A 17016-nucleotide genomic window follows, 5' to 3' on the forward strand; every position below is an offset into this window, starting at 1 on the left:
GTACCGATCATCCTGCCAGAAGTTCATATGTATTCCAAGATGCGAGGGTTTCATGCGGTAATAAAAAGCTAATTTTTGGATGTTCAAGCCGTTAACCGGCCCCGCGGACATATATCTTCTTCATTAGAATGGTAAAGTATTCAGTACCTCTTATCTGAGTTCATTAACATATTCTCCGAGTGATGTGATTTAAGGTGTTTACGCTCTCTACGATTTTGAAATAGAATAATGTATGCAAAAAAAGTAGCTACTGAATACATTATAGTCGTAAATCTTCTTACTTTCTGCTCTTTTTTCGATATTCTTCATACGGCCACTATCTGATCAGTAAATTGCTGGTTAAACAAGTATTACAAATGCAATTAGACATAACTTAAAATATGAAAAAGTAATATAAATTTCTAAAGAGACCAAACAATTTGCAATATTAAATTATCTTAAATACTTTCAATCTATCCTATCATTGAAAATAGCTTAACATAAATCGAAATACGTCCAAAAATTAAAAAAAAAAATTAAATTTTATGTATGTATAAGAGTATCCTCCTAAAATAAATATAAATATAAATATCTCTAAAATTATATATACATAAAAAAAATATATATATATATATATAAATATATATATAATAAAAATATATATAAAATAATTTTCAAATAAATTAAGACGAATTCTTTCTTGATCGCACATATTTTCTCGAGATTTTGAAAGACTCATAAGATAAAAATCTGCATTGAGCGGCGCGAATATATACGCGCAACGGTATCTCGAGGGAATTATTCCAATTCGAGAGTCTCCAGGATGTGTCTCGTACTAATGCCCGTGCGATGGCACGTCGCACGAGTCGGCGAAAAGCATGCGAGGAATCCGAAGACGAGCCTAATTGCTCGTGGGAGTGCACGAGTGGAATGCAAAACTAGGAGATCGCGCACACGTGACACCGTCTCGAGCAAAAGCCACGTCAAACCGCACCACGCCGGTGTGCAAATGTCATACACGTGTCGACGAGACTTCTCGACCTCTATTCTCGTCCCTCTGGCATATTACTCGCAATTCGCATTCTGCAAAGGGGTAATAAATAGCCGACAGACCACCCGTCCGTTTTTCGACAAAACTTGACGCGAGTACAGATTTGAAATTAAATCAAATATATAATCGTTTTCGAAACGGATTCTTGGATGAATGATCGATATGAGGTTGACGTTACAATGTAGTTTCTTTTGTTTCATATAGAATTTATCGTATAATCCTTTGCTTCTTTAATTCCAAGCGTTTCTCTTCAATTTAATTTCGTAATAAAAAAATCAGGTCTTAGAAATTTTTAAAAATTCCAAGCAAATCCATGACATCGGAAACAATTAACGATATATTTATTTTTTGACTAATCAAATATTTACTATTTGAATAAGATTAAACAATCGTATTAATTTCCATTTGATTAGAAAGATTCTCTAATATCTTGCTGCGAGGCATCTTTCGCTGCGACTCGTTCGTAAATGAATGGGAACATCTGTTCGGAAATATTCAAGTAGGCACGGCACATGATCATAAACGTGTGCTCGAAATGTCCATTCTATCTATAACGACGAGTATTAAAATTTAAAACTTAAAGTATTAAAACTTCCGCGAACGATATACCATGAAAAGAGCGAGATTAATGTGCGCGACATTAATGCAATCTTTATTAAATTGCATTCGACTGACAGCCGATTGAATGGAACATGCAACTCGTTAATTGAGATACAACAGATATATTATTCGTTTCGCGATATCTTTCACGAGCCGCCATAATTCACAGGTCCTGTCTCGTGTTGCATCATCGCCAAATCAACGGTATTCACCCGCGAGTGTATTCTTCTCGAATTCAACGCCTCTCTGCCCTCTTTCTTCCTCTCTTTCACTCTCGCAGCGAGCCTCATTATGGCGCGCCGTGCGTCTGACAGCCGCATAAAAAGTCCAGGAATTTACCCCCATTTAAAGTATTCGTGAATTCTTAAACGATGTGGCGTGTACCGTTGCGCACTCCCGTCTCTCTGTCTCTCTTTCTCTCTCCGTCTCCTTCACGGTTCTTGTCACTTCTTTTCCTCTCTGCGATCCCAAGCTCGTTCCTCACGCCTCGCACCTCGAGCTCGGCCCGTTCGTGAGAACCCTCGTTGAATCACGCATCGCGGCCCCTACGCCCGCGCGCATATTAAGCGCACACGGGGCCTTCGCACGGTCGAGCGGGCCCGCGCCCCGTATAACAACGTTGTAAATGCGCAACACTCGCGGAAATGTACCTGGTAACCATCGGGAGACAGGTTTCGTGATTCGCAGATCGTCCGTCCGGCGAGAGCGAGGAACGTGCGCGCTCGAACGCGAAGTAACGCTCTTCTCTAAGAAAGAAAGAACGGAAATCGACTCCGATTTTTTTTCTCTCAAATTGTCCACTGCATGGACCATCGATTATAATCTTCGCGATTATAATTCTCTCGTTCAACAATTCATAATTTTTCTCTGGCACAAATCACGGATGAGAGAGATATCATAATTTTTTACTTAAATTTATAATCAGATTGTAAAGTTTTGCAAATCGATATTGTATTATAATACATTACAATATCTTGTATTTAACGTGTCATGTTGTCGGATTACGAATAATATGAATTAATTCTAAAATCTTTGCGAGAAACTGAGATTTGGAAGTAGGTTACAATCAAAAGTCATCCATTTCTGCTCTGATATTAAATAAATGAAATGAAGACAAAAGTGCAAAAGGATGTCGGAATATCAGATTAAAACAAAAGTCACACGTTTTATAGTCGATGAATAATAAATATATCATCGACCGGATATATTCGTTCGGATAAATATTATATTAACGTTCATGATTCTAATATAGCATCATACAAATGCAAATTTATGGTACCTGACAGTCGGAATAGAATCAAATTTAGTGTAGGGAATAAAATCGAGTTTGTTATAAGATTAGAAATGCTATAAATAAGAGAAAGATATCGAAAGAATCCGTTATCATGAATAAATGCATCATGACACATGACAAGATAATGTGAGCAGATAATAACAAACTATTTACGACTATTATAACGACAAGCTAGTAATATATGATAATTGTTAAGTATAAACTGGTTATGGTAATAATAATCTAGCATTTAATTCGCGCCTGCGTAGGAGAAATAGCAGCGGTAAGAAATCTGTCAACGATTAAAGAGTTAATTTTAGATAATAAATAATAATAAAAGCGCGGGAGGAGCGAGTGTAACAGAAAAACTATCTAGAAAAGCACAGAAATCGATGTTTCCCGATAAGTTACGCAAATTGCTTCACGTTGATAAACGAAGTCGTATCATTACGAGTCGTATCATCGTACGCCTATTGGCAATGTACACGTTCCCATAAATCAGGCGAATATCCAGCCTTGCCGGGGCCGCCAACGATCGGCGTGTATCTGTTGCGCTATAATCGTTACATCTGTTACATCGTAATCGTTATCGTTCCAATTATCCGCGGACTTAACTGGTCGAGAGAGACAGAGAAAGAGAGAAACAGCGATTGAAGGAAAGAACACAGTGAGTCGCGCGCAGATGCGGATGTACGTTCTGTCTCGATCAGCATAATTCTCATGTTATATCATGGATTAAGAAAGAGAAAGAGAGAGAACGAATGCACAGTCGCGAAATCATATATGATAAAATTATCTATTCTCATCCTTTTTTTAAACATTTTTTTAACAATCTAAATAATTTTTTTCTTTTTTTATTATGTCTTGCAACGTTTTGATTGATGTTTTTGTCTAATAGAAAGCTTTTTCTAAATTATAATTTAAATAAAGTCGACTTTTGATCATTTTTAGAAATGGTAATTTATGGTAAAATTACAATTTCTTTAAATTGACTGATCAAATCATAGTTTATTTATTTTTCAACAAAAAAATTATAATAATCGGATCAGTGGTTTCTGAAAAGAAGATACATAAGGTTTTGATAAACATAATTTTATAAGAGAATTTCGAAAATTTTGACACCATTTTATATGTTCAACATTTGTTTACACATTTAAACATATCCAAAATCATTTTGTATAGCTCAAAATGTTTAGAAAATTATCTACTTTTTCTTAATTAAAAAAAATCTTTAGAAAATATAATTTACGAATATCATTTAAAACACACACATCGACCATATGTACAATTTTGCGAACACATCTCGGACTCTTCTTCGAGAATGATAGATTCGCTATCGATAACGTGTTTTTCGGATCTGCATATGTCTCTCCCTCTCTCCCCCTTCCTCTTTTTCCCCTTTTTCTTTCTCTCTTTCTCTTTCTAATTCACTCTCCCTCTCGGAGAATGGCAAATAGCTTGCCTTCCCCGATCCCGATAATTAAACATTTCGCGCGACTTCTTCCGTACACTTTGCAATAAACGCTGATTCATTACGCAGAGTTTCATTTGCATGCATATAGAATGCTCGTTATGCATATATACCATGGTAATCGCCGTGAAATATGTCCAACGATAATGAGTCGAGTTTTCCGGAGTCCGTGAAAATCGCCCACGCCTACGCAAATCGCAATTAGTGCGCGCAGAATCTTGCTGAAGATGAAGCAGAGGACAAAAAGAAAAGGAAGAGAGAAGGAAAGAATATCGAAAATATAAAAAAAAGAAGAGAATTAAGCTGATCGAAAGTGAAGGTTGCGAAAGCGAAGGGATCGCGCGACGAGAAGGCGGAAAAAAGGGTGCTCGTAATTTTATCCTGATTTTATTGGCCGCATCATCCCGGGTGGAATTAGCGAGTGTCGAGTTACACGGGCGATATATTACGAGGAACCGCATTCATAAGTGCAACCAACGATTGCGGCCTGCGATGCGGCCGACCTTACCCGTAATGGGGCCCCGTTGCTATAAAGTCCCACGTTCGCGACAAAAGCCGGTTACTTCTTTGGCTTTTGTTGGATTCCCGGGACCTATTACGAGGACAAATGGCAAGCGACATCGAGTGAGACATGGAGGAATTTTCGCAAATTAATGTAATCGTTGAAATTTGCCACCTGACGACGATTATACGTATACGACGAATTCATTGACTTTAAAAGATTGTTGTTAGTTTATAAATAAAGGGCTCAGAGGAGTAATGGATCAAGTCCATAATTTGTAAGATCCACTTTAGATATGACTTTATATTCGAGGATTAAGTTCAGAGCCGCTTATGAAGTGGTATCTAAAGTGGATCTTACAAATTACTGATTTACTCTTCAATTTTTTGTGCGCTTTGAACCTTTCAAATGCAGCCCCGGCACTTTCTCAAACTGTTCCTCGCCTTCATTTTATCCTACAGGAGAGAACAATATGACTCGAAATTAGTTTTTCGTTTCACTTCCTTTTGCATATTATATTGAGACAATGGGATACCGAGAAAGAAAATATTAAAAGTTGTCTGACGAGAAAAGAGATTCATTTCGAACCGAGAACTTCGGTAATGAAAGGTTCATTGAAGTAATATATTCGCGACGAGCGAGCTGCGCCGCAGACCTTCAACCGTGAAAATCTGTGCTTCCTTTGCAACTAAATCCTCGGCTTTAACTGCACCGAGAGTATCTCGTTGCAACGACGCAAACATTGACATTGTCACACGCTACACACATTGCTACACGAATCTTTTTTTTTCATTCTTCTTTTTCTCCTATCTTCGTCGGTGAAGAAAGAAAAGCGAGGAAATAGAGGAGGAAAGAGAGACTCATCGTGCAGTGAAAAAGGAGAAGCAGAAAAGGAGAAGGAGAAGAGAATTTGTTTGCACTGTCGATGACTCGACTAACAGAAACGACGAGAAGTGGTACTCGCTTTTCGATTTTCGAAGGCACGTCGTCGAGCGCATTCCTGAGATATTTCTCGTCGACGGAGAAGGTAAATTGAAAACTGAGGGAAAATGCTGCGAGGCATCAGAGGTGCATGCACTCGATACACGAACGAGCCGAGACGAGAAACGTCAACCTTTCCCGACGCGAATCCGACGAATCGAAAAGAAACTCTCGTCTCTGAAGCGATGGGATGGTAAAGTAAATTGTCGCCTATGTTATACGAGTGGAAACGATGTCGCAGATGTCAAACGGCCCGAAAGCTGTCGACGAGATGCGGAAAACGTGAGGCGAAGAAATCGAGAAAAAAATATCGTGAAGAAAGAGAGAAAGAGAGAGAGAGATAAGAATGTCAGAACCAGAACTTACACTTGTGCGACGAAATGCAAGTACATATGATGGAATATACACGCTTTCACGTATATACGAAAATTTCATATTTCCAGCTTCTTACATTTTAATCCCTTCAAAAATATCGATAGATATGTTTATATTAACTTTTAGTATACGAAATATGTTTACAAATAATTAACCTTAACTATTACACAACAGCTAAATATTTTCACAAGTAATTAACCTTTACTATTACACAATAGCTACATATGTGTACAATACTTTTTCCATTTTATTTAATAATTATAAATATATTTTGAAAAAAAAATATAATTGAAAAAGAAACTAAAATAATGTTTTCAGATAATATAAATCCTTGAAGAAATTAAAGGGCGAACTGTCTACTCGTGAAACTTTGCTTGCCTTCTAATTGAAGAGCAATCCACAACAAAATTACGCGCGAGTCATACATGTACATTTTATAATACGATAAAATATGGAAGTTTCTAACTTTCAAAATGAATGCATCGGCGATTTTACTCGATAAATCATTTGACCACATTGACCTTTAAAGAGCTATCCTGGAACGACCTGACGAACACTCGAAGCGGCATGATTCATTTCACGGTTAATTAGCGTAGGGCAGAGGCGTAGTTTCAACGATGGCTACGACACTCTAGGGAAACGGGTGTTCTCTAATACCGCGAAAATTAAAGATCCGTTTTCTCGCGGGGGCGAAGAGCAGCCATTCACCGTACCGGTTCGGCGTCGAGGGACGATGGGTACAATACAACAATGTCCTTCTCGTCGGCGACAGACCCCTTAGAGTTCGAATCAGGGGTAGGAAATGTTATCTCGAGTCTGCGGATGATGCGGCGAGGGTGAAGTCCGACCGCATGGTCGAGACTCCCGTGGGATCGTCGACTCTCGTAATATCTCGACCATAAATGTTTGAATATGACGGCCGGTACTCGGTTATATTCGCGAGGATAGGCATCTTTATGCAGTAGATACGAAAAAAAGATGGAAAAAAGAGAGGATTTTTTGACGAACAAGAGCCTCTCCGAAATAAGAGAAGAGAATATATAAGCGAATTTTTCTATAGCTTAAATCGTCTCTCGTACAGCTCTTTTTCATTGCTAAATTTGGCCATCGAATAATTTTTAATATTTTTCAAAAGAAAGTATTATAATAGATAATTGGATTTTAAAATTGCAGAAGATAAAATTAAGAGATATTTCAAGAAAATTACATTTCACAGTTTGTCTTAATAAGAATTTAGCAAAGGAAAGAGATGTGCTCGACATTCTTTATAAACAGAGGAAAAAAATTCATTCAGAAATATATTCGCAATAATTACTAAAACTGCAACACTGCATTAATTAAATCATTATATATATATTATCTTTTTAAAATTGTTATAAATTGTCTGACCATCAAATTTATATGTTAATATATTAAATGATATATTAGTAAATTCTTAAAACACACGAAGATACGATGAGTATTAAATACAAATAAAACGGCCAAACTTGTCACGAATGTGGTTTCAGCGTAGGATTAACGTTCAAACAAATAAAAAAAGGCAATACGAAATTTCGCAGACGTCCGAAACGTTTTACGTCCGCTGCGAGATGAAATTCGGTACGTGCGCCCCGTGGAGCAGCGTGCGCGGTGAAATATAAGTTCACCCAGCGGGAAATGTATCCTCGCGAAAGAGGAACACGTGGGAGGGACCCCACGTCACGACAGGTGTCTGTCTCGTCGCCGTACGTCCGGTGGGATTTATTTCTCTGATAGGTATAATTTATTCATACACGTATACATACACGTATACAATACGTATGCGTTGTGTTGCATAAACGCGAAGCGAAACAACCATGCCGCCCTTGCCGGAGAAAGTAACGAGAGCGCCGTAAATCACAATAAAGCGTATCGTTTATTAACGACCTCATTTAACCACGGGCGAAATATAACGTTCCGGCCGAAAGCCGTGTCTCGTGCACTTTACATGGCAATCGCGCCGCCATTTATATTCCGACCGTTGCCTGGGTCCTGTTGCCTAAACCATCGGTCGCGGAATCGCGATAAATTATCCATTATGCGGAGAATACGCGAGATATCGATTTGTATACCTTCTCCTCCCGCTTCCCTCCCTCCCGGCCTCTTTGGACGATGACGTGTTGCGTTTCACCGCAACAAACCCGGTGCGAATCACAATGCGGCCCGATACCCTACGGCTATTAACAACACGGGATACCAACAACAATGAACGAACGTCAAAACGCTCGCGCCATTACCTGCGTCGAGCCCGATACGCCGTTTGTTACCCGTAGTCGTCGGCTAATTAATTGAACAGCGATATGAGGTTTCGTTGCGGCTCGCGAGCGCTAACGGAATGCCAATCGGCTTGGACGAGCGAACGTTGTCGGTGAAAGAAAGTATCGTCAATCAACTGTTACTTTCGCATAGCTGTTACTTTTATCGTTAATAGAGAGTACGAACTCCAAGCAAGAATAGACGAAGAATATCTTAGTCTCGATACATAAAATAAACAACACCAATCAAAATTTTTTTGCTCTATTAGACTTTACTATTTTTCCATTTATTCTCTCTCTCTCTTATTATTTTTCAATTTATATTATTTTTTAGGATAAAAAAATTCCAAAGATCTCAAAATAATCATTCTAAATTTTTTAATGAAGATATAAACTTCTAAACAAGTATTTTAGCACATATAAAGCATTTTAAAATATTGATATAAATTTTTCAGAATTTTTTGTACGATTGAAAATATTTTTGGGCTGAAAAAATTTGTTAGTATTAAAGGTTCTAAAAGATGTTAGAGCATTCTAGGATTAAAACTCGAAACCCTCTCTCAAGTCTTGATAATCATTAAGTTCATTCCTGGAAATAATAAAAAGTTGAATTGTTCTGATCATTTAAGCGAAAGCTTTTATTAATTCAATAGCGATTTCGATCCAATGAAGACACGAATTCTTTATCGATGCATTTTGTTTAAATGCTACGACGAATAAATTTCTAGAGGCGTTTGAGCAAAGTCGGTTATGATAACCGCTATAGGTATCGCTCGAAGAGAATAGCGTTAATAGAAGATAATTACTCCAGAGTAATTAGCTAGTAGAGAGCTCTCTTCGCTCTTACTAGACGCCTTCTCTCTTCGCCATCTTTGTGTCCGACCCTCTCCTTGTTCTTCCTAACTCTCGCCATCGGTAGCAGACACACGCCCATAAAACGTAATTGCGTTTTGGTTTAATTATACTTTTTATCGACCATTTGTCGCGAAAGGATTCGCGATGCGACATCGTGCTCGCGTTAATCGCGCGATTGTCGTGGCAAATAAAATATTATCTCTGTAGAAAGAGAGGAATGTGCAATTATCATCTCGCGGCCACTTATATCATTTATTTTCATTTCGTGTAAACTGAAAACGAGCGAATGCCTTTCTTTCCGTGCAAAATATTTTATACATCAAAAATCGTAAAAATATATGCATAAAAATTTTTTTATTCGCTCACGCATCGATTTCTAAAGTTGCGTCATGTCTGAATCAGTCTGTATTAACCCCAAGGACATTTATAGTATCGTAAGAGCATCCTAGAAATACGACGATTATTCTCTCGTAGATAGATAATAATTAATTTCAAGCACAAGTGTCCTTCTTGTAGAACAATCTCTTTCGGCAAAAATCCTTCGGTATAATATACAGGAACCGATTTCTTTGTGTTAACATTTTATATAAGATGTGATAAAAGCTAGATAAGATACAAGACATATTAATATAATTGTTGCATAAACAGGATAGCAAAAATTAATTGCTAGAGGAGTAGAATGATATTTTTCATTTTAATTATTATCTACAACAATGATGGAGACACGTTAACCTTGGCTGGACCATTTACTTTCAACGACAGAAATACAATGATTGTAAGCTCAAAAAGAATACAGCAAGTGAACGTAAATCTAAAAATAAATCTCATGAATGCCACAGAAAAAGAAAAAATACCATCGTCCAAGTTTGTCACATGAATTTTAAATTTTAATCTTGCATGATTTAACACACTTGAATATGTAAAAAATAGAGGCTTCAAATATTTATATTTTAAATCATAAATATACAATTTTTTAACACACTAATATAATATTATGAAACAATGGTAAAAGATAATCAGAGAAATAAGTACTTGAAAGCCGCGGAAATTAAATATACTCGCGAAGGGCAACTTTTTTATGGCCGCGTAATTTTAGCAGTTTGCTAAATGCAAGTAGTCTGGAGAAATTATCTCTTTGGTCGCTATTTTCGCAGTCCGAGAGAAAGCATCGGGCTATTAATTTGTACACGAGATTTGCTTTACGCAAAAACACAGAAAAATGCGATAATGTGCTCTGCACGAGTGAATAAATGAAAATTTTGCATACGAGGTTTGGCAGTGATCTTAATTACGGTACGTAAATTAGGACCCGTTTAGGTATGCACGCTAATGCACGTTGCCTCAAAGCGTGCAGAAACTGCACAAACACTCGTCGGATCGCAGGGCGAATAAAAGGAAACCGTCAAGGCAAAACCGAGAAGATCCGCCTCTCCCATCCGTTAGGGAGACTTAACGTCGTGAGCGTGAGAGATCGCTCCGTTTATTTTTTCTTTTTGAGGCACGCGAGTTGAAACTTTTCAACCGTCTTCTTCGCGGTCATCACCAGAGGCGAATTTTAGTTGCGCGCAATGCTCGGATCTTTAAAGAGTAATGAAGGGCCGCGCAACAAAAAGATGTACACAAGATGCATCGGATCTCCTCACGCTCTCTTTAGATTATTTGACAGTTCGCGCAGCTTTTTTTCATCGATCAATTTTTTTCAAAAATTATTTCATCAATATACCTTCTTACGATTTTTTAATCCCGTAACTCAAAAATGTAATTTAATCGAGCGGTTAAGTCATCGAAAACTTTTTCGTCCAGGATAATCTTCAGAGCTGTTTCTTTTTTAACTCTATCTTTTATATAACTGCCAAGTAATCCTCGTCGACAATTCTGTTTTACTGTATTCTTGCGTTATATATTATTAGGAAATTTTTTATTCTAAAAAAAAAATATTCTGTGTATTTTCTTTTTCATAATTTTTTTTTTCGAATAATATGCACAGCGATTTAATTACATTCGTTAAATTAACCGAATTAATTTAATCTCATAATTTAACAACTTAACGCTAATTTATTTTAATAATAAAATAATGTAATAAGAAAAAACAGTTAAAAGAGGGAAATGTCTCATCATTCACAATGATATTACGACAGCCTATAGGGCCCCAGACCTCGGTCGTTCATCCGTGCTGGGAGACGCCACTGCTCATAACTTTATGAATGTTCGCGATCTAATAACAGAAATACGGGGAGGGAGAAAAGAAACGATGAGGTGCGCGCAGGAGAAACGGCAGGATGGAGATTCCAGGATAACCTTCGCATCCGCGACGAGTACCTAAAAAGAAAGAGTGAGAGAGAAAGAGAGAGACAGAGAGAGAATGTTCTCCGTATATGAAGCGGATTTAATTGGCGTAATAAACCTTTAAATAGAAGCCTTGCATAGAGGAGCAAATGGCGTGTTAAGAGGTCGTTGGAGCTGTTTTCTACCTCTCGTGGAGCCAGTTTAGATACCTCGAGATCCGCGAATATATGCACAGAACGAAAGACTCGCAAGGTATTGACGCATAAGAACGCGAGGGATCGTAATAAATTAATAGCACACTTCAGAATGGGGTACGTAAGCGATTATTTCATCAGTTTTGCCTTGAGAGTGCTTCAACGCACGTGCGAAAGTCACGTTCCAGTATAAAGCAAACTTCAGTCAACTAAACGGATATTAAACCGTCATACTAATTTATTTATTAAAAAAATAAGAAAAAAAAAATATATATATAAATTTATTTAATACTTTTTTATATATTTAGCAATATTCTTGTGTGTGTGTCGCAATTTTTTTTCCTTCTTTCTAATTGCTGCTTCAATTATTTTGAATATTATCTGCGTTAAGTACTTTTCTTTTAGTTAAGTCATTAAATAAATTGAGCCCATCTCTGTCTGAAAGAGGAAAAGAGAAGAGGAGGAACAAGTCGTTCCAATATTATAGCAATCCTGCGGTGAAAATTAAGGCGCAGCCTTGAGTAGGATTCAGTACGGGTGTATAGTCAATATACGCGGTTAAAAAAAATGTCTCAAGGAAATGAATCATGTTTCTTGCAACATCCTTCGGGTGCATTACCGTTAGGCCGGCCCTTGCAATCGGCGCGCCTCTCTTTCCGTTCTTTTTCTCATAGATCGCGCCCGGTCATCTCCACGTCGTCCGACCGCAACGAGAGGCGAACCCGTTCGATATTTCAACAGCGGGACACAGGCGTAACGAATGCTTGTTATGTATAGAGCTAACCCATTTCATATCTCAAGCAGCGTGTGTAAAATGCGTATTAATATGTCGTATCTCCCGCCCGTTTTTTTTTATCGACGAACGAGTTTTCGCTGAAAAATTGTCCCGATTTTAGTCGAGTCTTGCAGCGTTAAAGGGAGAAATCTATTTATGTTTCAAGAAAAATGGAGTAACAAATTTCCTCCAAAAAAAAAGTCGATGTAATAAATAAAATATTATCCTATCGCGCTCTCAAGCAGTTCTTGTAAACGCTCGAATCTTTCGAAAGATCGAACAAAGCGCCTACTCGAGAATGACTCGTGAAAAAAATACGAATCTCTTTTATGAGAAATAAAAATTCGGCAAGAGCGAGAGGAGGAGAAAGAGGGAGGGTTATTATTAAACATCCTTCATACCGAAAGAACCCGTGGTTAAGACGCATTACGATGTTATCCTGAATCCGTGAATCGTACATGGTTCATCGACCAAGCATGACGGACCACCGTCGTGAAAAAGAAATATTATCGAAGACCACGGGCGATGCAAATGAAGAATTAATTGGTTACAATTAGCGATGTACATTCCGGTTCTCTAACGCAATTCATTCGCGTCGCGATACCATTATCATTAAACGTAACAATTAGACCAATCCGGCGAAGAGCTTTTTATCCATTTCATAAATTGTCTTTTTTTTTGTATAGAACAGCAGGAAGAGAATATCGTTTTAATCGACGTGACTGACGAGGGGATTTTACAGCTTCTTCGTCAAGAGGATGCAATAAGCGTATGACGAGCAGCGAACGAAATGCGTATTTGATTGTTCGGTCGACAGGCAAAAAAATCCCCGCAAAAAGTTATCCCGTGTAACGTGGCTATTTGCAAAACACGACTTTCAAGCCGCACTCTCGACGGCACATGCGAGCGACTAAAAATAAAGATTCCATCACAAGATGAAATCTCTATCAGCGAGAATTAATAAAATTCGTCATTTTTATAAAACTATAGGCAATTAGGGGCAATGTAAAGATTTAAAAAGAATAGGATAAAGACAAAAAAATGTATACACATTATATATTTTTCCTGAATTTTATATCCTTCCAGTTTAAGTAAAAGAATATTGATTATGGAATTTTTTTTATGTAAACAATCTACATCCATATGCAGGTAATAATATATTACCTCTTCTCAACAATTTTTTGTTCGAAAAGCAGCTAATGTAATTTCTGATGTAACGGATTTACAGTTACGAATTTTAGCGTAAAGCGATACATTAAAAATTAATTATTTAATTAATTAATTATTATTTCCCAAAAAAGGAGCAGTTTACATTTCACGAGTCTCGCCCACCGAAATAATGGAGATGGAAAACGGTACCTGCCTCTCCATCTTTCTCTCTCTGTCGTCTCAAAATAACGCTCGGTCGAAATTACTAGATCCTGAAATATGATAAAATTAAAAAATTATCCCTCCCTTTATAGACGAGCGACTATAATCCGGTTTGGAGTTTATGATTTAACCGGTTCGTAATATTCAACAGTATGATACACGCGAAATTTCTCGCACGAATTAATTTGCGTTAAAGTAATTCAAAGCTTGCGGGATGTATGCAAACGCAATTCACTCGACTCGAGTGGCATAATTTAGAATCACCGTTGTCCGCGGAAAAACTGGTTCCAAGGTGTTGCGCGTGCAACAAGATTGTTCTAGATTCCGAGGCAGGTTCATTCAAGCATCAAAATTGACCCGTGAATTTCAGATGCTATCATAGTTGAATTTAGTGGCATAGTATTCTGATGGCGTTAAAAGTGAGGAACTTTACCCTAGATTTTCGTGAGAAACTATGCGAGAGCATAAATTTAAGAGATTAAAGAGACACGCGTGCAATCATGTGTAGAAGATTACTTAAGATAATAATATAGAGTTAACATCTCGAAAAATGATATCACTAGACCGTAAAATATTTCGTCTTTATATATTCTCATTGTACATACAAACATCTAATATCAATTCTAATACCAATTTGAATATAAAATATATTATAAGTGAACAAATATATAAATCAATAATATGTAAATAATAAATATACGAATAAATAAAAACGAATAAATAATTTATAAATAATAAGTAAATATATTAATACATATATAATAAATACATATATAATAATAAATATTTGATATAATATATGAAACATAAATTTTAAAAAAAATTACATTTAACAATAGGTACATTTTTCGACGTAGTTTTCGCGAGTTCTAAAATCTTCTATCGAGAAAGCAAGTAGTACCAAGGAAAAAAGATTTGGATTTGCAGAGTATAAATAGCCTATACAAATTTAACGTAAGGCCGTTATCGTGCCTTGAAAAAGGAAAAGCCGATCGAATGTGAAAAGGTTTGAGTAAAAAAAATAGAGTATTCGCGGAGAAAGACGACCTGCGATAAAACTGCATGGGGCTGTCGAACAAACTACCGACGGTTACGATAGCGCAGTTATTTATTTCGGCGAGGTCACACTGGTCTTCCACTGAACTTTATCCTCGAAACAATTCTACGATCGAGAGCTACGCGGGGCCGAGATCCGTATTTCGCCTCCAGTTCCGTTCCCCGATAAAACCGTCAGTTGAAAAATCCAAGAAATACGGGAAGCGACGAGAAATTTATACTGGTTTTTCAAATAACATGATAGAAAAGCTCGACTAAACTTGTATTTTCTTAAGCAGAAAATTCTTGAAAATTCCCCAAATTTTATAGTCATTAAAAACGTATCGTAAAGATACGTAAGCTTATTCTGATATATTAATACGTTTTCAAATTTTCAATAGTATTTTTTACTAATGTATTTATTAATATTTAATTTCCTACGCTTTACATCTGTACCTTCGAAAAGTGAAGCTTATACAAAAGTATATAACTTATATCCACGCGAAAAAAATCGAGTTGAAGAACGGAACAATCGCTCGTGTACAAGATCTCTGGCCAGCCTACTCCTTTCGCTTGTTACTTTTTATTCTTCGAGAAGAAAGATATCGCTCCGCAAAGGAGAAAGAGTACGTGGCCACGTAGTATGCACAAAATCCGGCCTCAAGCTGGGGTAAGATAATAAATATGCAAAAAAGAGGAGTTTCGATGCCGTAAATAAAAACGGCTTGCGTGCTGTGCGAAAGTCTGCGGTGAGAGAGAGGATCGCGCGATTCGAAATAAAAGGACGGTAGGGCAGAAAAGGGTGGTATGACAGGGGGTGGAGGAATGCGAAAAGAAACGAGAAGGAGAAGAAAGAGGAGGATGAGGAGAAGAAAAGAAATGCAGCATCTTCTGTTCCTTTCGCAAGGAGGCAAACGCGCGTTGTAATCTCTTGATTTAGTTCGACTTAGCTACGATGAATACATTTCTCTGTCGGCTTTTTCGAGACAAGAAGGCGAAGGTGGACTAGGTCGAAGGTGAACCAGGGAGAAAAGCATAATACAAATAATGGTTAGATTAATATGGCGTGGTAGACAATTATTTGACAGCGACAGCGACGATGGATGTCTTTGTCAGCGTGAAATTTGGGAAAGGCAAGATTGTTCATCGAATTTCCGAATGTTTATAACATAATTATCTAGAATGGCCACTCGATCGAATTACCAGCTTTCTTTTAGTCGCGTTTTTTTATTATTTTACTACAAATTTAAAATGCGCTCTTTTTAAACAATAATTCACACATAATTAACTTCTGGAATCATTTATAACCATTTACTTATAATGAAGATTTCAATCTTCACAAAGAGTTAGAGTATAGAAATTATAAATTATAGAGATATAATAAAATGTTTTTTCAATATGAGTATTTTAATATAATTTTTTCTGATATTATATATCAACGTTGATTATATCATAGTATAAAAATAAATCTGCGCGTATCATCTATATTTTGCACGCATAATGTTTGGTTGAAAGATTGAATAGCGATAGAAATTTCCATGTTCGTTCATAGTAACAATAATCAATTTGAGCAATTTTAAATTAGACAATTTCGACATAATAGTGCATAATAAGTAGCGCTTAATTATAATACCGTTTTATCATCGACGAATCGATATATCATCTTGATATCATTCCTGGTTACGCAGGATGTCGCTATGAAATGTTTCTCGCACTCACCTGTACCCGTTGTCGATGTCGATCTTGTTTCCGTTGCCGCCTCTCTAGCTCTTCCTTCCTCTCGATCAGCGACCTTATCTCGACGGCCGCCACGGGAGCCGTCGTATCGTCGGGCACGTTGCCGCACGAGGGTAATCTTCTCAATGTGGAAATCGACTCCTCCTCTCCCTCGCTGTAACTCTCCACCATGAGCTCCGAGTCGCTCTGGAAGTGAATTAATTTCGTTCCTGAGATAACGAACCATGGCAGCGATCGGATTTAACGGATTAGAAATTG

The 17016-nt window shown here is 37.2% G+C and overlaps 1 protein-coding gene across 8 annotated transcripts in view; it reads right to left on the minus strand.

Annotated features, from left to right (window-relative positions):
* LOC145961209 (telomerase-binding protein EST1A) overlaps nt 1-17016 on the minus strand; it is a 101459-nt gene that overhangs the window by 12477 nt on the left and 71966 nt on the right. For all 8 annotated transcript variants that reach the window (XR_014435594.1, XM_083081192.1, XM_083081191.1 and 5 more), the window contains exon 23: nt 16741-16944. Coding sequence is in view for 7 of the 8 variants with exons in the window: in XM_083081192.1 (XP_082937318.1) it covers nt 16741-16944 (204 nt within the window). In the remaining variant the exon portion in view is untranslated. The remainder of the gene's footprint in view (nt 1-16740; nt 16945-17016) is intronic.

Source organism: Camponotus vicinus, unplaced genomic scaffold, assembly GCF_025532165.1.
Source record: "Camponotus vicinus isolate PSW18456_S1 unplaced genomic scaffold, iyCamVici1.0 SCAF_11, whole genome shotgun sequence".
NCBI lineage: Eukaryota > Metazoa > Arthropoda > Insecta > Hymenoptera > Formicidae > Camponotus > Camponotus vicinus.